This window comes from Podarcis erhardii (assembly GCF_964252035.2).
Source record: "Podarcis erhardii genome assembly, chromosome: 12".
Lineage (NCBI taxonomy): Eukaryota > Metazoa > Chordata > Lepidosauria > Squamata > Lacertidae > Podarcis > Podarcis erhardii.
In genome coordinates, this window is record NC_138513.1 from 15,403,223 (window position 1) to 15,428,506 (window position 25,284).

The 25,284-nt window shown below is 39.6% G+C and overlaps 1 protein-coding gene across 4 annotated transcripts in view; it reads left to right on the plus strand.

The window, feature by feature from the left end:
• Positions 1 to 25,284, plus strand: part of PARD3 (par-3 family cell polarity regulator) — a 550,835-nt gene that overhangs the window by 361,928 nt on the left and 163,623 nt on the right. For 3 of the 4 annotated variants that reach the window (XM_081834189.1, XM_081834186.1, XM_081834188.1), the window contains 4 exons: positions 3,629 to 3,779; positions 11,508 to 11,697; positions 16,635 to 16,783; positions 19,818 to 19,862. In XM_081834189.1, the coding sequence (XP_081690315.1) occupies positions 3,629 to 3,779; positions 11,508 to 11,697; positions 16,635 to 16,783; positions 19,818 to 19,862 (535 nt within the window). The remainder of the gene's footprint in view (positions 1 to 3,628; positions 3,780 to 11,507; positions 11,698 to 16,634; positions 16,784 to 19,817; positions 19,863 to 25,284) is intronic. The other variant, XM_081834187.1, reaches the window with a different exon arrangement.

Genomic DNA, 25,284 nt, shown 5'->3' on the forward strand with positions numbered 1-25,284 from the left:
CTGTGCTGAGATTTGAACTGGAGACATTGGACTCATAGCTCATGCCATTAACCACTGTGAACACAAAGTAAGGTCTGCACCTTTCCCACCCCTTTCTGTTCTCTTCCCCTCAGCAAAACTTGCCCTTGCTTTGACACATTTTCTTTATGCAAACCTTCTTGCAGAAGAACCAACAAAAGTGTTTTTAAAAAGGGCTTCTGTGCAATCTTCTCCTCCCCTTTTACAAAAAAACTTTTGTTGGGTTGTTGTTTTTTTTGCAAGTTTATAAAAGGCATTGTATCTTTAGTTAAATATTTGTGTGGCTGACTGTTGATGTCTTGATTTAAATCTGGCTTTTGATATGCTAATTTGTCACTGAATAAAGTCTTTTTCCCATGAAAGTGGTAAGACATGCCAGCACTCTTTTCAGAGTGCAGCCATTAAGCAACAGTGCTGTTGTTTACCCCTCTCTGTAAGCTGCTGCTTACCAGTTCACCTGGAGTGAATGCCTATTCCTCTCCCTAGGTTCCTAAGCTGCCTCTTTCTCTGTGCCTCTTTTTGAAAAGAATAGAGGGGGGAAATCTACTCAGAGCTAGATAGTGTTTAGATATGCATTGTCCCTTGAGAAATGGTTATATTATGTGGTTCAATAAAGAACTAGACATTTGTTATATAAACTTGAAGATACAGTCCTATCTCCCTGGGAAAATAAGTCATGTTAGTCATTTAGGGTAATTTTCACCCTTTGTTTGAAGAAAGTTAAAACAAAGTACAGTTCATTTGTGCGAATACACTTGGCATGCAACTTTCAGTCCCTGGATAGTATCTCTTTCTCTTTCCTTTTTAATAGCATTTCAGAATTTTAACATTTTTATTCTTCTTAAATTTGCCTTTGATTCCTTTACATCAGAGGCTTTGAATATTGTTTAATTTACTTTTCAGTGGAACTGTCAGTAGTAATCTGCAATTTTAGGAGGGGGGGAACCTGAATAAAACAAATCCTCGATTCACAATTTAAACCTTATTGAGCCTAATTCACTTGCATGGCAAGTTTATTATTCTCCTGCAGCCTGACGTGCCTCCAATGGTAATTGTGTTGACCCTTCTATGCAGTAAATCTCCCTAGTGCTGATCAAACTGGGAAAGATAAGGCTACAATTCAGAACTTCATTAAATATCTCATTTATATTAAAAAGACGATAGCTTTGAACAGAAATAATACTTTATACAGTCTCTCCTCTGATTATGCTTCACCCACTTTGAAGTACTGCAAGTTTTACAAATCCCTCCTGTATCCATCATACTGGTACTATGGGATCCCCTAAATAACATGACACAATGCCTTTGGGTCGATTGCAGAGATCTATCCTGTAAATACCACATGCACAAGGTCAGACCTTTGTAGTTCACATTAATTAGAAGTTGCTACCCCTTGAGTCCAGTCTCACTCACTGAAGCGGATTAGAATCCCAACTTTATCTATTAGCATGCATAGAAATAGTGGGAACCGACCATCTTGATTTTACCACCCGTGGCTGTTTAGGTGACTAGAGGATCTTAAGGAGGGATAATTAATCTGTATTTAATATCCTTAAGTATGTGGTGAAACATTGTGAGTTAAGAATGCTTGCTAAAATTCCTTTTCCAGAGAAAAACTAAATCAAAGCATCTAATAGTAGATAAAAATTGCTTACAACAGACAAATGATCAAGATGTCAGTGAAGTACCATTAAAACAGATCAAAGAGAGCAGCTCCAAAAACACTTTGGAAGAAGAGGGGTGCCTTCCCCCTTCCCCCGCTCCTGTCATAGCAACAAGTGGGGGCCAGGAAGAACAGCCCAGGCAGCCTCCCCTTAGGGATTCCTCAAACAAGAAGGTCTTATAAAGGCAGCAGCATGAAAATAAAGAAGGGCCCAGTCAGACTCCCATGGAGAGGGCATTCCACAGTGTGAGTGCCACAACTGAGAAGGACCCATTCCTTATGTGGCGTATCTCAGTCAGTGGGGGAACCCAAGCAGGATGTTTAAGGGCCTTCAATAGAGCCCGTTATTTGCAGAGAGTCCTGGATTTAATCTCCACCATTTCCTTCCTGTAACTTTGGAGAGCCACTGCCTGGCAGTAGGTAGATAATGGGGCAAGGCAGTTTCCTATGTTGATTGGATTCAAGGAAGATGTGGTCCTTCAAGTAAATAGATCCCAAACTTCTCAGGACTTTAAAGGTAAGAACCAGCACCTTGAATCGAGCATGAAAATGAACAGGTAGCCAATTACAGTTACTAAGGGCCAAAGTAATATGCAGGACCAGGATAATATGTTCTAGTCCCAGACAACAATTTGGTGCCAGCATTTTGAAGCAAGGTTTCTGGATGCTTTGTAAGAGTAGCCCCACATCGAGCATATCCAGGGCTTTTTTTCAGCCAGAACTCACTGGAACTCAGTTCCGGCACCTCTCAGGTGCCATTATAGGAGAACAAGGGTGAATTCTGGCACCTTTTTTTAACAGAAAGATAGCACTAAACATAAATAACACTGGCCAGGACCACATTTGCAATGGTTAATGGATAGTTTGCGTTGTGTCACCAGGTAGTACAAATGAGTTAGAATTAAAATATTGGTTAAGAGATCTAAAATCTTCCCTCTGCACTGGCCCTTTGTGTGTGGCGTATGTAGGCAGCTGAAAAGGGAAAACAGAGGGAGAAGCCACTTTATCGCCTTCCTTTTGCTACATGATACCAAGCATAAATATCGCTCTCCTTCTTACAACTTCTGACTCTTCATAGCATGCTGATTTGTGGCACCCTGCTGGGTGCAAGGGCCTTTGAAAGCCACTACTGTGCCTGCAGGGGGCTTTAAAAAGTGGGACAAAATTCATGTGTAGTGAAGCTGATGAGATTTTGCCTAGACCCTGAAATGATGAAGCCTCTTACCCTTAGGGTCAGAATCACTTGAGTGCATATGCAGAACCTGTCTCCCCGCTACCACCAAATGCAAGCAATGTTCCTAATTGCAATCTGTGCAAAAATAATGTTAATTCCAGATCAGAGTTCAGTTCTAAATATGCAGGTTATTTATTTGTGTATGTTCATATTTATGGCTTTGGGCTTTCTGGGTTGAGTGGAGTTGGGGAAATTGTGTAATGATTGCATATGAAAGCAAATGGTTCCAATTTTAGAATGTGGTTAGAAATCACATACCAAATGGAGTGGGTTTTTTTTTTTTTGTTAAATCCTTTTTTTTTTTTTTTTGTTTCTGCACCTCTCCACAACTGCGCTGATGGTTCCTGTCCTGACAAGCTGTCAGTCTGCGAAAGAGGTCCAGGCCATCTGCCAGATAATTTTGAAACATACGAGGTTGCTTGCTTGCTCAAGGATATGTGCAGTACAGATAAACCAAAACATGGTGCTTTGTCTTTGCATGTTTCCTGCTGAAAAGGGATGGAGTCTGACAAGGCTCCATAGGAGGTACAGTGTGAAGTGGCACAGAAAGTTGGTCATTAAGCAACACTGTCATTGCAAATTATTGTGGTCCAGGGTGAAGAGTTCTAGCTCATTTGGTGCCCAGCCAGGACCAGGCCTAGAGCAAGTTGTTATTGTTCTCCCATGCTGTTAAATGGACCTTCAGCACTGTTATTTCTCCCCTTTCCATACAGTTGGAATCACCTGGGAGTCCATCAGGGCCAGAACTGCCTATTGAAACAATACTGGATGACAGGGAGCGTAGGATTTCCCATTCACTGTACAGCGGGATAGAGGGCCTCAGCGAATCGCCCACCAGGAATGCCGCCCTGAGTAGGATAATGGGTAAGTCAAGCAGACTTGGCTAATTATGTCTTGGGGATCATCTATTTTTCTAGGTTTACAAAGAGGTGGTTGATGCATTATGTATGTGGACAGCATGGAGCTTGAAAATTATAGTGACCAATTTATGCCTTTCCCCTTTCTCCCAAGTTCGACATACAGGCTTCTTAATGCGAGTCAATAAATTGATATAATAAGTCTCGGATCACAGAGCAGGTGGCAGCCACAGGAACATTTTAAAACGTTTTACTCTGTCTGAGGTGGAGAGACATGCTTTATGCCAGTCTATGAGGGCCTGCCTAGTGCAGCTTCATTAAATGTAAAGTCAATGAATGTTATGATTAAGGATGTATCAGTTAAGTTTCCGCATTGATTTTACCTCCTATTTAAGTTCCCGCACAGAAACCAGATAAGCTCATGTGAACCTTATCCAATTTGTGCTTAGTATGACGTTTGTTTGGGGACCTTTTTGCTTTTCTGCTTTGCATGCCGTAGGTTTAATTTTATGCATCCTTTGTTTGAATTCAGTAGTCAACTCTCTTCATGGCCCCCAGTGGATAATGAGGTTATTAGTACTTGCTCTGTAGCAAGTCATCCGCCCCCCCCCCCAACAGATTCAGTTAATAAAGACTTACTTTGTCACAGGATTGGCTGGGTTTTCCAAGCAGCTCAGACTGAGATTTAGTTTATTCAGATTTTAAACCATTTCAAAATGTTTAAAAACATGTAAAACCTGCCATGTTGAAATACGTTTATTGGTAGATTCATCTGCAGCTCTGAAACTGAAACACAGATGTTAAAATGTCATTTTTCATGCATTGACAGAGTTGTTATGGGCATCCATAGATTGATTTTGGAAATCCTTTTTTGAGTGCCCACAGCAGTGGTGTATCTATTTCTAATTTCATTGTTTAACTTTAGAAAATGAATTCCCTTTTCAAATTGAAGTGCCATAGGAGTCCCACTGGTATGAAGGTTAAATAGATTAAATGGTTAGTATGCACAAGAAGTGTAAGTGAGCTCTTCCCACTTACATATTTGAAGGCTTCATTCCTGCACTCTGAATCACATGCATATATGACTTCAAGCAAATAAACAAGAAGCCAAAGTGCAGGATCTTATTTTGGATTTTAATACTGCCATGTTTCCCTTCTGCTTATCCTGTCTCCTCCCATGGGGTAAAGGCAGCAGGGATATGGGCTAACCTTCATTCCTTCTTAAAGCCATATGAAATGTGCCATTAGTTTTCTGTGGATGAATTCAGTGTTTCTTAATCACTTTCCCACATGGAATGTATTCATTAGCAACAAGCCAAATGGAGAAGATGCTTCTTAAAAGTGCTTGAGTTTATTAAGGCCCGGCAAGTTTTGAAAATACAAATTTCCTTCTTTGTGGCCAATCTGAAAGACTAAGCTTCTCTAGGGCATTTTTGAATCAATTTCCCAGTGTATTTATTAGAGCAACTGATTATGGTGATGTGAGGGGTGCGGGGAGAGATCTGTATTTTTATTTACACACACACACACACACACACACACACAAAACTTTATTGCGGTCCATAGACCCAAAATACACAGTACATTTTTTAAATTTACATTGTCACTGTTGTTTTAATTTTATTTTTACATTATTCCCTTGTATTTATGGATGCATATTTGTACTTACCTTCACACTGATTTGAAGCCACTTTGTGTCCTTCCTAAAAGAGACTCCTGGGAGGCCGGAGGGACATTGCTGGAACAACTCTTGGGTTGGAGCAACTGGTTAAAATGTTTTAAACGGTTCTAATTTTGGTTCCTGTTTTGTTTTTGTTGGGTTGATGTTGGTTAAATGTTTAGTTAGAGTTGGAGGTTGTTTTAATTTGGGTATAACTGTAAACTGTTTATTATTGTTATTATTGGTTTTTGTTGATTTATTGGTTTGTTTGTTGCTTGTATAAAATACTTTGTTTTGTAATGTTTGATGCTTTGTTGTGTTTTTATATATGTTGTAAGCTGCCCAGAGTGGCTGGGAAAACCCAGCAAGATGGGCAGGATATAATTTTTTATTTTTTTTAAAAAAATTATTATTATTTTCTCCCAAGTTTAAAACTGTCAGGGCTTTTTAGGAAAACATTGGGACCTAGGGAAGACAGGGGCCCTTTACATTCTTTAGGTTTGCGTAATACATTTATATCCCACTGTTCTTATTTATGGCATGCAAGGAAACAGATATAGGGTTCTTAAGTACTCTTCAATCCAAACTCCAAACAAGAGTCAAGATGGATATATCATGTCTTCAGCTAAGAACTTGGAAGCACAGAATTCTAGGCTTATTCATGGAATCCTCGTATCAGTCTCTTCGTCTGCATGGAGCTCCGGATGCAAGTAAAATAGCTTGTAGCAGTTTCCTGCCTTGGATGCTTTTGTTCTCACATCACAAGCAGCAAGCCAGCCTGGTGCTAGGTTAACAGGGAAATTATATCAGGGCAAGGCTGAGAAGTCTCGTGGCTGCATCCTTTTTCCATTCAAAGTTGCTTGCTCCCTGCCTGCTAGTTTGCTGGTGGTACCACTGTTATAAACCTGCCTGGAGAAATGCTTGGGTGTACAGTGTGGGCCCAGAGCATCCCTAAAACTAATTTATTGATAAGATTTCTAACCTGCCTGTGATGGGATGATGAGCTGCTTGTGCGTAAAAGCTTAGTCCCTCAGAGCTTGGGCATGGTTCTCAAACTCTGTCTTTAGCGGAGCCCCTTAAACATGACTCCCTTAATCGCTGGCAGAATCCGACAGTGGGTGTTTACGGAATCTACTCCAGCATAAAAGCTCCTTAACGGAAACGCGTCTTCGGGATTCTCGATGCGACAGTTTCCGGCGAGGAGTGGGTGTACCTATAGGAGGTCCTGAGACTTCTCCACTGTTTTCGCTGGAAGACTCCCTGAGCCATCCCTTCGACTCACTTTCTCTCTGATCTTCCTCTCTCCCCCTACTGGTACCTTCCTCCGCTGCTGAGTCTCTCCTAGCTTCCGAGAGCCCCTCCACCACCTGCCTTTCCGATGGCAGTTCCCTGACACTGCCCTTCACCATAAATGCTCGGGGCAGGGTTATAACAATATTACATGTCTTGATGTTACAGCCCTAAGGCAAGGCTAGAGAACCTGTGACCCTCCAGATGTTACTGGAGTGCAACTCTCCTCATCACTGACATTTGATCATAGTGATGGGAGCTGGAATCCAACAGCATCTGAAGGGCCACATGTTCCTTTTCTTTTCCCCAAGTCCTACATTTAGACTTTGCTTTGATGGAGAATGTAGGCTGGATTGGATTTATTTTTGCAAGGTGCTGCAGGTGTCAGATTGCATATAGGATTATGGGACAATACAATGTACATTTTATTTTGGTAAAAATTCTGGAACAAAGAACCTACAAAGCTGCCTTATGCTGAGTCAGATCCTTGGTCCATATGTCTCAGTATTGCCCCCACAGTTTTGGCAGTGGTTCTGCAGGATTTCAGACTAGAATGTGTCTGGGATTGAACATGGGGCCTTCTGCTAACAAAGGAGATGTTCTAGCACTAAGCCTTTCCCCAAGAAGCAATGGCCGAGTCACATTGTTTAAAGCATAAAACCTAGCAGTTGCCCACATCTGCATCAAACCTTTAGTGAAACACATAGATTCATGGTTAGAGATGTAGACACCTCAGATATGATATCTCCATGTTTTCTTGGGCTGCTACACTATAGTCCTGAAAAAGGACTATATCTGAGTGTCCCTGATTTTAATTTTATTTTATTTTTGATGGAGAGAACCTTGGAGTTTGCTTTGTTCCTTGGAATCCTCCTAGCAGTTTTGTGAACAAATATGCCTTACCTATCTGAAGGCTCTGAGCAGTGGTAATCAATGTGAACGACCAAGGTTGGTATCCGATGTCCTTGTTCTATTAGTGGAAGGATTTATGCCTTCATGGGGGGGGGGGGCAGAATTATTCCTGCTACCTTCATGCATGTTCCACATCCTCCCCCAAGTTACTCTGACGGGCTTGAGGGAAAACACTGAAAACTGGGGAAGGGGACATCCGAGAGGGGAGAAAGTTCTGTTCTGGAAGCATAAATCCTTTCATCAATGGAACAAGTTACTTAGCACAACGTTGGATGCAATCTCATAAATTATTTAACAGATTGGCATGATGCTTCATAGGCTTTACAGGTATAACATAATCTTAGAACATTTCCTTGCACAATAATGAAGGAGTGCTACCTAAGCTGTAACTGTAGAATGATTTCTTCTCTGTAGCAATCCCTCCGATGTTTTCAGAAAGTAAGGATTTCCCCCTAATTATAGAATTCCTTGCTGGATTTGTGTTTCATACTCCTACGTTAATAAGTACATTTTTTTGAAAAACAAGCCCCAAAGCATTTGGTATTGACACATGCCGAAACTTGCATCGATATATTTTTACCAACTGAATCACAGTAGTGTAAATTTGCCAGTTATTTCCCAAATTTCTGCAATAACTGAGCTTGTAAAGAAGAATGACATAAACAAATATGGAAAATGGATTGAAAAGTTTCTCTCAACCAATTAAAGGTTGAGCGTGTGTAGTTAAGACAGCATTTAGTGCTTCAGTATGTTTTAAGTGAACTGTAGTAATTCGATTTCAAGCTTAATCAATATACGTGGATTGTATAACTCTGTTCCTGTAAGAAGTCTCAAATATTTTTTGAAGGGTCCATTTTTTGACACTGCTTCTATATTAATGAACAGTTTTGCAAAGCTTATGTTGCTTTAAATTGTGGTATCAAATGAAAATCACTACATCTTGCCACTGTGTTAGGCTGAATGTTGGACTACTTTATGTTTAACTTCTATTAACTTATGTTTAATTTCTATCCTGCCTTTAAATACAAATACAGTATAAATGCTACATTCTAGAGCAGCTTAGACAACAATTAGATAAAGATACCCTCTTAATCCATATTAGATAGAACAACCAATGCACAGGTACCATAATAACTACTAGTTGAGCCAAAATACAGGCATATAGCAGAGACCACCGGTCCCACTTGCCAATATGTATTTATAGAAAGCGGCTGTATGTTGAGGTCTTGCAAGGTCATTTCCTTCTTACGGGAATTATATGTTGTTATTTAGTTGGATAGTCTTCCCCACCACTTTACGCAGACAAGGTCCATGGGAAATTGCATTGCCGGAAGAGCCTATGAGAGTTCAGTCAACATTAGCTTTGTTTTTAATCCTTTGTATGACGTGGCCCTTCATGGATCCTCAGTATAAGGAGACCACACAACCAGCAGTCATGGTGGGGGGAGGAATCCCCCTCTTATGTACCAAGTGCATCATTATACCAAACAGTTAGGGTCGCTGTTCTTGTTATGTTGCCTGTCTATGCCCCTAGCTGATTTTCTTTTTATTCTTGTAACGCAGAGAATTGCCTTATTGACATATGAGGTTTCCATGTATTATTGGTTTTCTAGTCCACTTTGCTCAGAGTAGTACAGTAGCACTCCAGAGTTTTAAGGAGAGGTCTTTCCCAATTATGGTACACCTCAGCTGAAGATGCTTGTGACTGGGATCACAATATCATCCACAATATAGAATCAGAGATGTCAAAGGTCACCCGTTTGACCTTTGTAGGCAATCCATTGCTACAGCAACCCTGATTGGTGGCATTTGCTTAAAAATCTTGTAACAAATGAGGATCTATTCTATTGTCGAACATCTTGTATGATCAGGATTTTTTGCCTAATGCAGGGATAGGGAATTGTAGCCCCTCTTAGACTACAATTCCCATTATCTTTAATTGTTGGCCATGATGGCTGGGGTCAACTGGAGCTGTAGTTGCATATGTAACCAATGTACTCCATCATCTATTTGAAGATGAAAGTCATATAGCATCTTAATTATATCTTCTGCAAGTTAGACATACCCAACTCAGAACTTTGTTTTCCAAATCTCCTCTGGACACATTCCAGTTTGTTAATATCCTTCTTAAGCTGTGGTGTCCAGCAAAGGACGCGGTACTCCAGATGAAGTCTGAACAAAACAGAATAGAGTAGTACCATTACTTCTCATGGTCTTTGCACTGTTGATGCAGCATGTTACTAGTTAGAAATAATAGCCATTTTTTTCATTGGTGCATTGTATCTGGCATAAATCTGAAGGGTCATCTGCTTCTCTCTCCCATTCCTCTCCCACACAGCTGCAGTAAAATAAATGTATTTTCTTTTACATTTCAGTGCAACTACTAAAATGTCATCATTCATTCTTGCTGAAATATTAAGAAGTGCAGAGAAAACTTAGACATGCCACTGAATTGCTTTTGCCTCTCAACCTTGGAGGCTTCATCTAAAAAGTGCCATAAGGTTATACTGTTTCGCATTCAGCTCTTTGGAGACATTATTAGTCACAGAGTTAACAATCTTGTAGGCATTATGTTTGGAGAGGAGTGCATTACTAGGCTCAACATTAACCTGTCCATCAAAGAAGCTTTTGCTGGGCAAAGAATTAGCTGCTATGCAAACTTGAACACATTCATTTCAGTTTGACAATGATGGGTCTACGTGTAGTAGAGTTCTTTTTCGTCTAACTTTCCCTGCCTCCCTCCACCCCCCCAAAAAAAACTTTTAAAAAGAATTGGATCTCTCTCTGACTCTATTTTTAAGTTGTTCATTTCTCACAGCTGAAATGACCAGGGCTAGCAATGTTATTCTTTGAATGAATATATATGGAATGAATACAGATGATGTTTTGCCATATAGACACCATGCCCTACAGAGATGGAAGTCTATAGAACAGGGATGGAAAACCTTTTGACCTCCATATGTTGTTAGCCTCCTGTTGTCATGTGCCCCACCCAGCAGTGGCCAATGGTTAAGAATGGTGGGAGTCTTATATGGTCCCCTGGAGGGTATATATATTTCTCATCCATTTCCACAAAGTAAAACAGAACCTCGTCCTTTGCCTCTTCACATGGCATGCACAGTCACTCAACATACCAAGCCATTATGCAGAATATGATGTCTGTGCGTCACATATTAATATCTAGCCCCCCCCCCTCATCTCTGTTTAGTTCATCTCTGTAAAGGTAAATGTAAAGGTACCCCTGACCATTAAGTCCACTCGCGGACAACTCTGGGTTTGCACATTCATCTCACTCTTTAGGCCGAGGGAGCAGGCGTATGTCCACAGACAGCTTCTGGGTCATGTGGCCAGCATGACTAAGCCGCTTCTGGCGAAACCAGAGCAGCACATGGAAACGCCGTTTACCTTCCCGCCAGAATGGTACTTATTTATCTACTTGCACTTTGATGTGCTAGGTGGGCAGGAGCTGGGACTGAACACTAGTTGCACTCAAATGTGTTGTAGCATGCAGACTTAGAGACTGAGTTACAAATGAGGAGGTCCCTAGTTCAGTTTTTTTCTCTGACATGAATTCACTAGGTGGCCTTATGAAAACTTTTTTCTCTCTCTGTAACTTCCAACCCTCCCACCACTACCAATCTTTAATAAGGGATCAAGAGACTGTATTTCTGGCATTTTGTTCTGTGTTGTGGTAAGGTTGTTGATGAAGTAGTCTGCAACCTGTGAAGACTTACAACAGTATAAATAGGTTCCTTTTGAAGATGCCTTATGGCTCTTGGTTTGTAAATTGCTTTGTAAATTGTGACAAATAGCATAATGTTTGTGTTGAGTGCTCAGTATGTTTAGTTCTCTTCCGCTTCCCATTTTGTGCAGGTAAATACCAGCTATCTCCGACAGTCAACATGCCGCAGGATGACATGGTCATTATAGAAGATGATAGATTACCAGTACTACCTCCACATCTCTCAGACCAATCATCTTCCAGTTCCCATGATGATGTGGGCTTTGCAACAGTAGATGGTGGAGCCTGGAGCAAACCAACAATTAATGAGTCAACAGAATGGTAAGGCTCATGTCCACACAAACCATTACATCTACTTATCAACAGTTCATGTGCTTTTCACACCTGCATTTTTCAACACAGAGAGGAGCAGAATTATAGGCTTATCTTCGAAAGAAGACTTCCCAGCCCTCTTTCTGAGTTGCTTGTTCCTATCTAGGAAGCAGAGCAGAAGAGAATTATGAGAAGGTTTCACTTGGCCAAGGTTTAAGTTACTGCTCAATTGTATCTGGGCTGCCAAAGATGCTTGTGTATCTTGAACCACAGCCCCCCCCCCCTTACTGCATAGCAATATACTTCTGAAAGTGAGGAGCATTGTAAAAGTGGTTAGTGGCATCCACAAACTGAGATCTGAAGAAGGAAGTCCTTCTTCAGGTATCCTCTACCTGTGGGTGCTAAGGAGTGGTTAAGAGAGAGAGCTCATTTTCTGTGATAACCTCAAAACTTCAATTACTTTCATTTTGCTACATAGTGATGTTCTACCTGGATTTTTAGATGGGCTGTTTTTCATTATTATTAAATATTTCTTAGTTTACAAAAATATGTGTGATGTCTCTTTTTCAAGTTATGTTTTCTTCAGATCAGTTTCATTTGTTGTGATACATTAGTGTAGCATGCATTCCCCACCTCAAAATATCTGCAAATCTGGGGACTATGATTATCAAGTTGCACTGATACACATTGTGTGTATATATCATGGGCTGGGGGTAGGTGTTACTTTGGCTTTGGGTTGTTTACTGTCTTCTGCAGGATAAATATTGCATAATTTTTGTGTAGTGCTATCTGTACTAATCCAAGAGAATGACATTAATTTGTAAGCCTTGTAATTATGTTTAGCAATAAGCAAAATAAAAGACCTCTCTGTGGAACCCCCTGCTAGGGTGGTGGCAATAATTAACACAAGCAGGTTGAAGTATGAGAATTTTTCTGAGTCCCACACTCTCCTGGGTATAGTATTACTGTGTCAGCAATATCTTAATAAGAATTAGCACCAGCAAGTATCTCTTTGTTTGGATTTGCATAAGTCAGCTATTTATTATCTATATCTAGATCAGTGTGGATTAGTATTAAGTGGCATTTGCTCTTACCCCGTCTAAAGAAACTGTTTATTTGCTGTCTTAAAAGCAGCTTCTTTCGTTTTGTCTTTTGCTGATGACTTTTGTTTTTTCCTTCTGAATGTTGAACCTGTCCATTTGAAAGAGGCACAACTGCAATTTCAATCCTGCAAACACCCAGCATTGTATTCACATGGGAAATACGTTAAAAGCAAAAAAATTGTGATGGGGTTGGGGAGTCAGATCACGAAAAGCATGCAAAATTGCATGTAATAGATTGTATTAGCGTGGATTTTTCCACTTGAGTGTGGCAAGAAAACCTCAGCAGAATGTAAACAAACACACACATCTTTGACATTTAGGAATGCAGAATATTTTCCTGCTCACACATTTCCCTGACACAGGAAGAAAGAGTGAAGCGCTATTAGCTGTCATTAAATTTATTATGGAACCACCTTTAATGCCTTTTCTCTCAGAGGCAGAGATGCAATTATGAAAAGGGGCAGATCAGTTTGGAGTCTTACTTGTGTTGATTGCATTATATTTGTTAAAAAATAAACCCAGTGAAATTAAATAAACAGCAGTTGAGCGGATTTTTGTATTAATTTCCTGCTGCTAATGGACAAAGGAAGGCTTGTAAAACAAAGGTGTATTCTGTGAGTTTGCTGCAAGGCACCAAGGGGTGAAGTTAAGAATATGGATGAAGGGTTATCCAAACAAGAATGGCAGCTGTTCTGAATCACAGCACAAAATGTAAGCTTTTTCCAGCCTGACAATATCTCCCTAATCCTTGATGAAAATGTTATGAAAACAAAGGGACAATGAGACAGGATTAATAAGTGGAATTTTAATAACATTGAGGGTCACAATACGGTTACATTCTTTAAAGAGTCAACTGTCGTTCCAGAAGCTTTAGTTGTTATAATACGCTTTGCTGCTTGTTGGTTTTATAAATTACAATAATAATAGACAGAAAGTGACTTTAGCATCCATTTGAAATATTAAGAACCACTATTTGGCAATTTTACTTAGCTATACTCACTGACTTTTGTGCTTTTTTAGTTCCTGCAACAAACCTCTGTTCAAATTGTTACCATTTGAGGTGTGTTTTGCTTGATAAAATACACTACTTCTCATCAGTTGTGTATTACATTTTCACTGTATCCTGGGCATAAAATTCATTGTGTAACATCTGTGATAAACAAAGCACTGAATATTTTATTAGTTTGGAAATAGATAACTGAAAAATTATTCATAAAGTCCAGATTACTTTGCATAGTGGAAGCAGTTTCACTACAGTTTCACTGTACCACTGTGTAACACAGTGGTTGCCAACCTTTTGGGTCTGATGGCACATTGGAAATTTTGAGAAGGTGCTGCTTTCAAGGGTGTAGCCTAACTCAAAAAAGCTGCCACCATGAGGGTGCCCTAACACAAAATGGTCGCTGCCTCGCCTCCAAGAGAGCAGAAAAAAGAACATGGAAATATGGAAAGAAATATGGAAAAATCTATTGGTTTTGCTTGTTAACATTTTTAAAAAAACTTTTTATTTTGCAGATACTGCTAAATCTTGGTTGTTACATTGTTTTTTTCTGGTGTGTTGCTGTAGATTATAGCTAGAAAATAAAAGATGATTGAATCCAGGAGTAATTTTTAATTACGCATGCATAGTCACAAATAAAAGACCTGGGAGGCTGCCAAGTTTGTTTTTTAACTATCTCAGCAGCAGATATGATTGAATAATTAAAAACACAACCTTTGTCCAGTCACTCTCTCTAAGCCCAGCCTGTTGAATTCATCACATAGGGTGGCTGTGAGGATTTTTAAAAAGAAATGGCACAGACCCCTATAAGCCATCCTGAGCAATTTGGAGGAAGGGTGGGATGGGAATTTGATAATAAGCAAACCAACCATATTTATATCCCACTTTTTCCTCTAACGACCATATATGGGGTTTTTTACAAACCCATTTTTATTTTGCTGGTGGATAGACTTGTCCAAGGCTCCTCCATCAAACCAAATACTGTAGGTCTCTTGATACCAATTATTCCTTTATTTGTCCCACTTCCTCTTTGGCCACAGTTTCGTGAAGAGTGCAACGGAAGCTGCATTTGATTATTGTGTTTCACTTACCTATTTAGAAGGGGAGAAATTTAATTTTAAACCTATATCTGATTAATACATACAGCTTAGGCAAGATGGCTACATGAGCGCGATCTCGTCCTTGTGCTGCATACTAATGTAGAGTAATAGTTTAGGAGAGAAGAACACAAAGTTACATACATACATATATCCTTTTATTTGTATGTCATCTTTCCATAGTTAAAGCCATGCTAAAGGTGGCTGACAATGTGAAAAAAATACATAATTACAAATATAACAACAGTATTCATCATCAACAAATAAAACACAACCAAAATGCAGTACAGTAATCGCAATAAGATCTGAAAATATCAAAAAATTATATCAATAACAGCAACAACTCCCACTCCAACAAAAACAAACAAACAAAAAACTCCTAAACCATAAGAGTTTGTTCAGTAGCCTCAGCTTTTGGAGCTAGTGTCAGTCAGGGCAGCACCCTCCCCTCTCATGTCAGATGGGAAAAGGCCTGCAAGGCAGAGAGCAGGTCTTCCAGGACTCAAAACCATGATGATCCCACACCAACAGTGCCAGTCCTCATGGCACTGGGCCATTGCTGCTTTATAACATGATCCATTCATGTGGTTCCTCATTGCAAAAATTACCGTATTTTTCGCCCCATAGGACGCACTTATCCCCCTCCAAAAATGAAGGGGAAATGTGTGTGCGTCCTATGGGGTGAATGTTGGCATTCACTGAAGCCTGGAGAGCGAGAGGGGTCGGTGCGCAGATCTCCGCAAGCCGTGGGAGCCCACGCTGGGCTCCCATGGCTTGTGGAGAGTTGCCTGCATGCTGAAGACTCAGCGTGCCCAGACTTTGTGTGGCTCTCCGCAAGGCATGGGAGCCTGGCGCCGGCTTCCACGGCTTGCGGAGAGTTGCCTGTTCTGGGGGCTGGGGTCGGGGGAAGCTCGGGCTTCCCCTGCCCCAGCCCCGTGCCTGGGGGGGAAATAATTTCCCCCCTTTATTTCCCCCCCAAAAAACTAGGTGCGCTTTATGGGACGGTGTGTCCTATAGGGCGAAAAATACGGTACTGCTGCATTGCTGGAACCAGAAAAAGAGAAAGGGATGAAACATTAAACCAGGGATAGACTCCCATCTGCCCGGCCAGTATGGCCAGTGGTTAGGAATGATGGGACAATGCTACCCCCCACTGTAAAAAAAAAAAGAGAGAGATGTTTTTGTTTGTGTAATATGCCCTTTGAATTTTGACTTATTCACTGTCCTAGTAACTTGTTATAGTATTTCATTTATTATGTTTTATCAGACTATAGATATATTGTGCATATTTCACATAATAAAATCTCATTTCCCCCCTCTGGGTCCCAGCAATGTGGCCGTTCCTCTCTCTCTTTCTTTCATCTTTTCTACATTCCACACCTTTCTTTTCTGCTCATTGGGAACAGCCCCTGTGGGTGTGATAGTTACATTGCAATGATGCACATGAAGCAGGCCATTCACATGAATCTTCCAGAGTTACATACATAGTTATTTCTTTCCACAGCATGAATACCCCTGTGGAAACTTGGACCACATAGTGTGGAGGATGCTTGAAGTGGATTTCCCAGCTGTTCTTTCCATAGAGTCCCATTTCAAATATGCTTGTCACTTGATATTTTGATATGGAACATTGTAGTTGCTATTTTTCAAAAATTGTTGCTGGCTGATATTTTACGTAAACATTTTATTACACAACTATGATAGGTGTGTGCTTCATATGCTTTAATTTCCCCCTTTCCCTTACAGCACTCTGAGTCCAGATGTTGATCCAGCGCTTGCCTTCCAGCGAGAGGGTTTTGGACGCCAGAGCATGTCAGAAAAGCGCACTAAGCAATTTTCAGATGCCAGCCAGTTGGACTTTGTTAAAACACGGAAATCCAAAAGCATGGACTTAGGTATTAAATTTTGACTTCTTTCTTTTTTACCCCTCCCCCCGTGTTGTATTTCAACATGTTTCTTCAGGTTGCAATTATACTGTTTGTTTTTCATGTTGCAGTTATATTATTTGTTATGCCAAACATTTGATTTGTCCGTGCAGCTGGATTCAATATGTGGCATGAAGAAGTCTTGATATGGTCTGATCCAAGAGCATTATGTGTGTCTATGCAATTTTAATGTTTATATATTTCAAATGTTATGCTTGTGCAGATGCATGTTATATACAATGGTTCAGGATACGTGAATGTGTGAGTGCATATGATGAGGTACTTTTCAGGAGACAGAAAAGCCAAATAATTCAAGTTTGCATTTTAAAATAATTCCTAAACAACTAATGTCTGTTCAGTTTTGGCACTGATAAGGCCTTGTACTTAGGAATGATTGTAACATAACTCCAACCTGCAACATCAGCTCCTGCAATTGGCAAACAATATAAAGCCTCTGGATTTTCCAGGCCTAGGGATCTGGTCAATGGGATCTGGTCCAGTGCACTCTGGACTCCATGGTCTAGCCAAAGTCCTGGTTCCACCACAAGGTCTCAGATCCATATTAAAACATCAGTGGGGCTTTGAGTTGTAGAAAGAAAAGAAAAGAAAGAAAACTTGTCCGGTTTGGCATCCTCAAACTGATCTTGATTACTCCAGAAAAAAGCAATGTGTAGGATTGCATCCTCAGGGGCATCATATAACGATATTTTTTTATACTGACAAATTCAAAAGCATTAGGCATGGTAGCCTGCTGCAACAATAACAATGAAGAGCCTTATGGCCTTTTAAAGACTGAAGAATTTATTGTGATGCAAGTTTCCTAAGCCAGAGTTCATTTCCTCAACAGCATGAAGTGGCACATAAGTGGATTGATATTAAAACCATGGAAACTGGAAGGGGGGGGGGATTCAGAAAGCCAAAAATGCCAAGACATGAAAGATGCAGTAGCTGGTTTGTCAAATTACTATGCAGAGCACAATTAAATATAATATTCAGTTGGGTGAAGACAAGAATGGCTATGATCCATTCCTGACTAGAGGGCCCTCATGATGAATAGGCCTAGTAAGGTGAGTAGTGTAAGCGCATACCTAAAGACTGTGTTCAATGAATTTGACCACCCCATCAACCTATACGTGGATCATGCCATGTGGCCAGTTGGCTCCACCGTGCAATTATGTATACAAACACCAACTTACCAAGAAAACAGTATACATGCTTATATGCATGTTCAGCTGTCACCCAGAGCACGATCCACTGTCAACAGCCAAGATCAACCATTGTTTTTTGCTCTGATCCTTCAGAAAGGAATGGACACCTGCAGGATTTACCTTGAGCATTTTGTAAACTATAATGCCCACCTAGAGAATTGAATAGATACGCTGACAAGGTCAGATAAGGTGTTCAGGAGTTACTTACTACAAGACATATTTTCCAAAGTGCTGACAAAGTGCCAGTCAATACAGGAGACAATGGCAGAGGTGTCAGTTGCTATGCAGATGACAAATTAATATACGATCCAATCAGAGTAGATTCTCATCTAGTGGTTGCTAGTGTTGGGTAGTATAAATAAACACGTAAAGAGAGATTATTAGTTTCTGTAGTGAGGTAGCCATTCCCAGTCTCCTTTGAGATCTAGGTTTGCAAATGTCAGATGTTGCAGGAATTACAACATTGGCCAATATGGAGATGGTGGCTTGTATCCATTTCATTCACTGATGTTAAGGAGCTGTTTCAGTTTGTAGTCTGTAAGCAAGTATGGGTCCTGTGGGGATGTTGTGTGTTTGTACTCCCTCTGCTGGACCTGTTATGTGTCTTATGACTACCTGGCCAATCTGCTTCTTTTTTATTTATTTTAGTAAGATTTATAGACTGCTTAATCACTAAGTTCTGAGGATATATGGAAAATATGTTTGTGTGTGTGTGTGTGTGTGTGTATGAAATATATATTGTCATGTGCAGCTTCCAGTTTGTATCTGTCTAAGTTGGTGTTTATATGCATACTTTCACTGTATTGTCTAGAAAATAAACCTGCTGCATGGAATGGTCCTGACCAAAGATTTATGGTGTGGAAATTTCCCCTTACCCCAAATCCCTTCTCATGATATTTGTATATTTATCCACTTGTGCAATCACTTGATGAATTTGATGACCTTTTCATGGTGCCACAGTACTCTTCATTGTGGAAAGCTGAAATGCCGTGAGTGGTAAAATTTGATACGTAGCAACTCTCACTGAAGCACATGTTAATAGTAGCAAGATACCTGCTCTTTAGAAAATCAAAACAGGATACCATTTAATCAGTAATGGGATACATATGAACAGCATTATTTTCGTATTTAATCAGCAGTTGTGGGAATGGATCATGTAAGGAACTATATTCTAGAATCTGAGAACATTTTATAAATGCTCGCTTGTGGCTAGCATATAATAAAGTGCCATCCCCATTTTATTTGTATGATGTATGAATTCTCAGAAGGGTTAATATTTCTGTAAGTAAGGGAGTGCCATGAACCTTGTAGTCCTGCAGGGATATTGTTAAGTGAAGGCAAAGAAAATTTGTTTGTCCACCTTGCCCCCTGTTTAATTGTTATAATCATATGTCTCAAGCATTTCTAACCAAGCCTTTTATGGCTTTCTTTTAAGTAGAAGACATTTCAATGTATGCAAATACATATTGCTTTTAGAAGAGCCTACGAGGCTTTAAAAACTCAAATCACTGCATTCAGAAATGTGTGGCAACTTGTCTCTGCTAGTTGTGTATGCTAGCATGTGAATAACATTGTTTTTGGCTGTGACTTGGAAATGACTGACATAACGCATGATGGTTACTAGGTTTGTTGCCGGGCTTTATTTTGCCCCATCAAGATAGTCTGCATAACATTGCTTATTTGCATGAAGAATGATGTTTCCAGTGTCCTCTAACTTTAAAGAGAATATAAACAGTGGATGCATGTGGGATGTGGGCACTAACAGGGCTAACCGTTATACATTTACCTTTTAACAGTAGCTGACGAGACTAAGCTCAGTACAATGGATGACCAGAAAACAGGTAAGAATTGACTGTAGGGTGGTTGCCATAGAAACCTTGGTCAAAGCAGCTTACCACAATTACATAGCTGCCAATCACAGTGCATGGGAAAAATAATATTTCAATAGTTGCATGACTTTTTCTATTGTCACAAATAATTCAGATTATATGGAATATCCTAACGAATGTTCAATATCATAGAAAAATAACAAGCGTGCAAAAATTACATGTAGATGAGTGAGTCTAGGAACTCAGTCCTCAAAATGTAGTTGTTAAAAGACAATACTATTCCCTAGAGCTTTTCAACAATACGTTCTTTGGGCTACAGACTCAACAGAGGAAAATGCGGTTAGAAATCCTTGGTATTTATCTACAGGCGCTGATGATGCCAGACTTTGAAATTTGCTTTTAACTGCAAAGTTCCATCATCTTGGGTTATGTGCCTAAATGGAACTTCTGTCTTTGCAACAAGTAGGCAATCACATAATGTGGAAGTGCCGTTTCATACTGTCCATATACTCTCCTAGTTGAATATTAGAACAAAAGACTCAAATAAAGAGATTCATGTGCTATAAGGCAAGCATTGCAGGCCTTTTGCTTTTTTCTGTAATGGTCATGATGCCAGCTTCCAAAGAATGAATTTATTACCAATTAAAATAATGCACTAGCTGCAATTATGAGCCTTTATACTTTATTAATGCAAGTTAGCTTTTGACCTTTGGAATGTTGTTTTAATTAGGGTAGATCTAGAGGACACGGTAACATTTTGCACACAAAAACAGTAACATTACTTAGCTCTAATTAGGGACAATTCACCTTTTAGTCCTGAAAATATTACTTATTTCTAGCATGACTCATTGAATAGGGCGGCCCATGTACACTGATTATTAATTTTTCTATAGATAATTGGCTCTCTGTTTAATCACATCGTGAAACATAAACAGTCAACTGGAAAGCTAGATTTAAAAGAACTGGTGGGATGGTAGCATTTGTAAAACAACTGGAGTAGCTTATAGATCTTAATAAGCAAGAAGGCACAGCCTTGCAATAACTTGCATGCATACATTACATACTGAGATTAGTCTCGTTAAGTGGCATTTATCAATGCATGCAAAGTTTATATGTGCTTCATTTTATATGACTGGTTGAGCTCTAAAGAGCTAGATTGATATTATTCAGCCCTGTGACTATTGCCTGAGCTGACAGGCATGAATCAAAATGATGTGATGAAATGGTAATTTAACAAAAAATGAAATTTAGTTTTCTTACTTTTCAATCCTACACATTTTTGCTGCCTTTATGCCTGCAAAGCAGTTACAATGGCCCTGTTAATAGTTTAATATTCTAGTTTTATGACATTGAGCTTGTTTGTACATCTACCTTGAAAACTTAACATTCCTGAACAGCAAGTTTCTCTTTATAATTCATATCGTACAACACAGACTCCTGGGGTTTGTTTTGTTGTTGTTGTTTACCCACTGTGCTCACAAAACAAACAAACCCACCCACACATCCATGAGTTCTTACCAGCTTTTCTTTGTTTTGGCCTAGATTCACATTTTCACATCCCTCCAGTCTCATCTATATTAAATCACCCAAAGAAACAGATTGATCAAACATTTGATCAAATCCTTCTTGATTTCCCCTGGTTTTGTATACTACCCTCTTACTTTGAGCAAGTCAAATCAGGTCCAAACCCCTTGGGTTCAGGATGTTAGCATTCTTTGACTAAGTTTTTGGCACAACCTGTTATAAGTGACCTGACCACTAAAAGGACACCTAATTTCTGGAATTATTTGTAAAAATGCAAAGCGTTCCATGTGGCAGCCTCCGTTAACAGCCATGAAAACAAACTTGGATTACAGGGCAATGACCCTTAGCCACAAACCATCTGAGCCAACCAAAATAAATATTTGGTTTTTTTACTTAATGCAGAACAGATTTTTCATATAACCTGTTGTTTTCAGGTTATGAAAAACTGAGATGTTGAATGAATCCATGTTACCAGTTCAGACAAAAAAACACACCTTAGGTTATTAAAGGTAAATGTTTAATATGTGTGGTAAAACTGATACATATTCACTGAAATATATAAACTTCAAAACAGTGGAACATATGTATGTTGGCAGAATAAACTGGAACATATTTAAAACTACTAGTTGGGTTTTATTGTGTTGGCCTCAAATGGAAAGTAAGATTCTCACTAGGATAGAATGTATTATAATAGTTTTTTTAAAATTATTTTTCTTTATTCAGTTCACTTGGTTTGCCTCATCATTGTCAGTGTTTACAATTTGTTCCAAAGGTCAGAAGTCTATTCAGTAGCAATTGAGCATGGCTCATTTATTCAACCTTAGCATACAGTAACTATGATGGGCTATTTCCATATTCACCTTGTCATAATGCTAACAATAGCTCTCTGGGAACAAAAAGCGTTATTCGAACACACTATGTTCATTATAGCCATTCATCAGTGGGGGGGGGGGTTAATGAACTTTTCCAGTAATGGATGTAATTGCAGTTCTAGGTTTTAGGGTCTTGTCCCCCCCGACAGGTCAAAATACTACCCCTTTATTATGTGGACTTATTCACTTATCAACACTATCTAGTTTCACTGAAATTATTGGGACTGTACCAGTGTAATAGTGAAAAAAAGCTCAGATATCAAGAATCTGAAACGTTTGTTCCCAAACGTCTGCTTGTTGTGCTGATAAAATGTCCTTATGATGCTAATACCATAGCTAAAAATGATCTGTGATTAATGATTGTATAAATGCACTCAAGTCATTAACCTTAGAAGAATTGCATAGCAGGCCATAGCCAATTCTTAAGACTCCAGGGCTGATATGCTGATTTTGGCCAACTGGTGAGACATGTAGTTTTCCACTTCTGCACAAATTCCCCTTAAACCCTCTGCCTGGGTTACATCCATCTGATTGTTGTTGATCCCAGCTAGGCTGAACATGAGGAAGCATCCAAACACCATTTTGAAATATCTGTTTAACTGGAGTTTTGGAGCGCTTTGATTTAGTTTAACTGTGTTGAGCAATAGGCACATCTAATCTTGAACCTGATTACAGGGGCACTTTTCTGTCCACTCCATCTGTTGGCCCACTGGTTTTCCTACGGCGAACCACAGTTAGTAAGCCAAGAACAAAGCTTATGAAAAGGACTACCATCTCTGGTTCAGACATAACTCTAAGCCAGGGATCAAGGTTTGTATTCTCCAGTGGTAGCAGAAAGGACAAAGTGGCCCAGATCAGCACATTCATAGTGATTGTTGTGAAAACAAGGCCATTATCTCAAAGCAATGTTGGCAGTTCAGAAAACTCTATTAAAATAGGAATTCAACCTGATTCTCTCAGTTTTAGCATTGTGATTATTATAAAGTGCACTCAGCATTATGAATTATTGTTATTTGAGCCAGAACATTGTAGCTACGAGTAACATTATTCACATTAATTATATGTTATGCATTTTATGCTCATATTATTGGCAACATCATCACTATTAAGCATTCTCTAATTCAGTAATATATTTCAGAAGAAAAGAATGAGCCTGTGCTAACCTATTCAGATGAGACATTGAATTAAAAAGGGACCTTTGTAATCAGGGATACAAAGTGAAACGGTGAATGTATGTGTTGTGAATTTCGAGAAGAAATGGTTGAAAGGCTGAATTTGACTCTGTTTGTTAGAGTATTCTGAACCATTGCAAGACTTGTGAACAATCTGTATGACTCCTGCCTGCTTCAGTGGGTTTTTTCTTGGGAGGCCTTTCCCAGGGGATTGTGCTCCTTTTCAAAAGCCCCTTAAGATGCAATCACATTCAATTTACTATGGAAAAAAGTCCCAATCCTGAAAAAAGTTAGTCATCTTTTGAATCCCATTGAAACCAATGGCTTAACTTACAACACAATGTTATATTTGTCTGTGAAAGAGTAAGCCCACTTGACTTTAATTAGACTTATTCCCAAACAAGACTATACAGGATTGCAGCATTAGTTGTGTCTTCAACCAAGCCCTGAGTTTTGAGAACCCTTTCCTTACAGTGAAGGTACCAGTGAAACTGAACTGTTAACACAGAAATTGGCTTTTATCATCGTGGTACATGTTCTGCTTATGTAGGGTTATTTCAGTCTTTCAGCGTCTGCAAACTGTCCACAGTTATGTTGATGGCCACCCAAGTTCAATAAATATCCTTACCATTTCTGCAATCCATTATTAGTTTTACAGTACTCTGGGAACATTAGGTCATATCCCATCACGCTTTTCCTTTGGGATAGTGCAACTTACATAAATATTGTTCTCACAGTGAGCCGTACTGGGTAGCAGGAAATGGGGCCTTTTCTTCAGGGTCCCTTATGAGCATAAATGGGTACGTAATGTAACTACTGTTTACAAAAGGAGCATGGAGCCACTTGGTAATTAGAAAAAGATTGATGTGCATTTCATTTAAAATATATATTGAAATGCTGAAACTGAGGGAACTTAAAGTTGCCACATAATAGGATAATGTTTTTACTCCCATTGGTTTAAGGAATAAATCTATTCAGCAGCTGCTTTATTCACGACTGCTTATCCTTTGCACTTTCAAAAAGTTCACCAACTTTTTTTGTGTTGCTGTCTCTCAGATTGAATTTGTGTAGACTTAAATGTTGAAAAATAAACCAATCATCAAACTAAATATGAGGGTTATATAACTGCAGTTAGCTGTATAGTTTTATATAACGATAGCTACGTTGATGTAAAATGCAGGGTAGTTACCTACAGTGAAGTTTTCTCTTAACACATTGACATATGAAATAGTCCTCTGGAAAAAATAATAATGTGCAATCTTCACACCAGACATTTCTTTGCAAGCATAGGCAAAGGATTGTTTATGCAGCTGGGAAGAACTGAACCTTCCTTTTCCTTTCTTGCTCATCCCACCAGCTGTCCTTTCTCTCCAGTTATACCCAGGTCTCTTCCCTTTCAAAAAATGGGGGACCTGTGGGATGGGAGGTATTTGGAGGAGGTGTGAATTCATTGTATTTATACTGATCTGTGACTCCACAGACACGTAGCTGTTTCCAGACAACTATTGGAACTGCTACATCAGCTCCCACATGCTCTGAATGCAGCAGTGAGCATGACTTAAGAATTGTATTGGGTTCCCTATAGGCAGTGAACTCCATTATAGCTGTTTCCCTGTTCTGTCATTCAGCAGTGAGTAATCCCTTAGTAAATTGCCTTGCAAGGCGGTGGAGCAGATGCAAGTCTGGCTCCATGCTGACTTTGGTTTGCAAATTGGGAACCAACTCACCTCCCCCCTCACCTCAGAGCCTTTTCTCCCTGGAACAAATTCTCCCATAAGCCCACCTAAGGACGGTGTATTAACCACATTTGGAGCTCACCAGGATTTCCCTTGATGTGGTATCTGAAACCCACTTAGGTTTCAGATC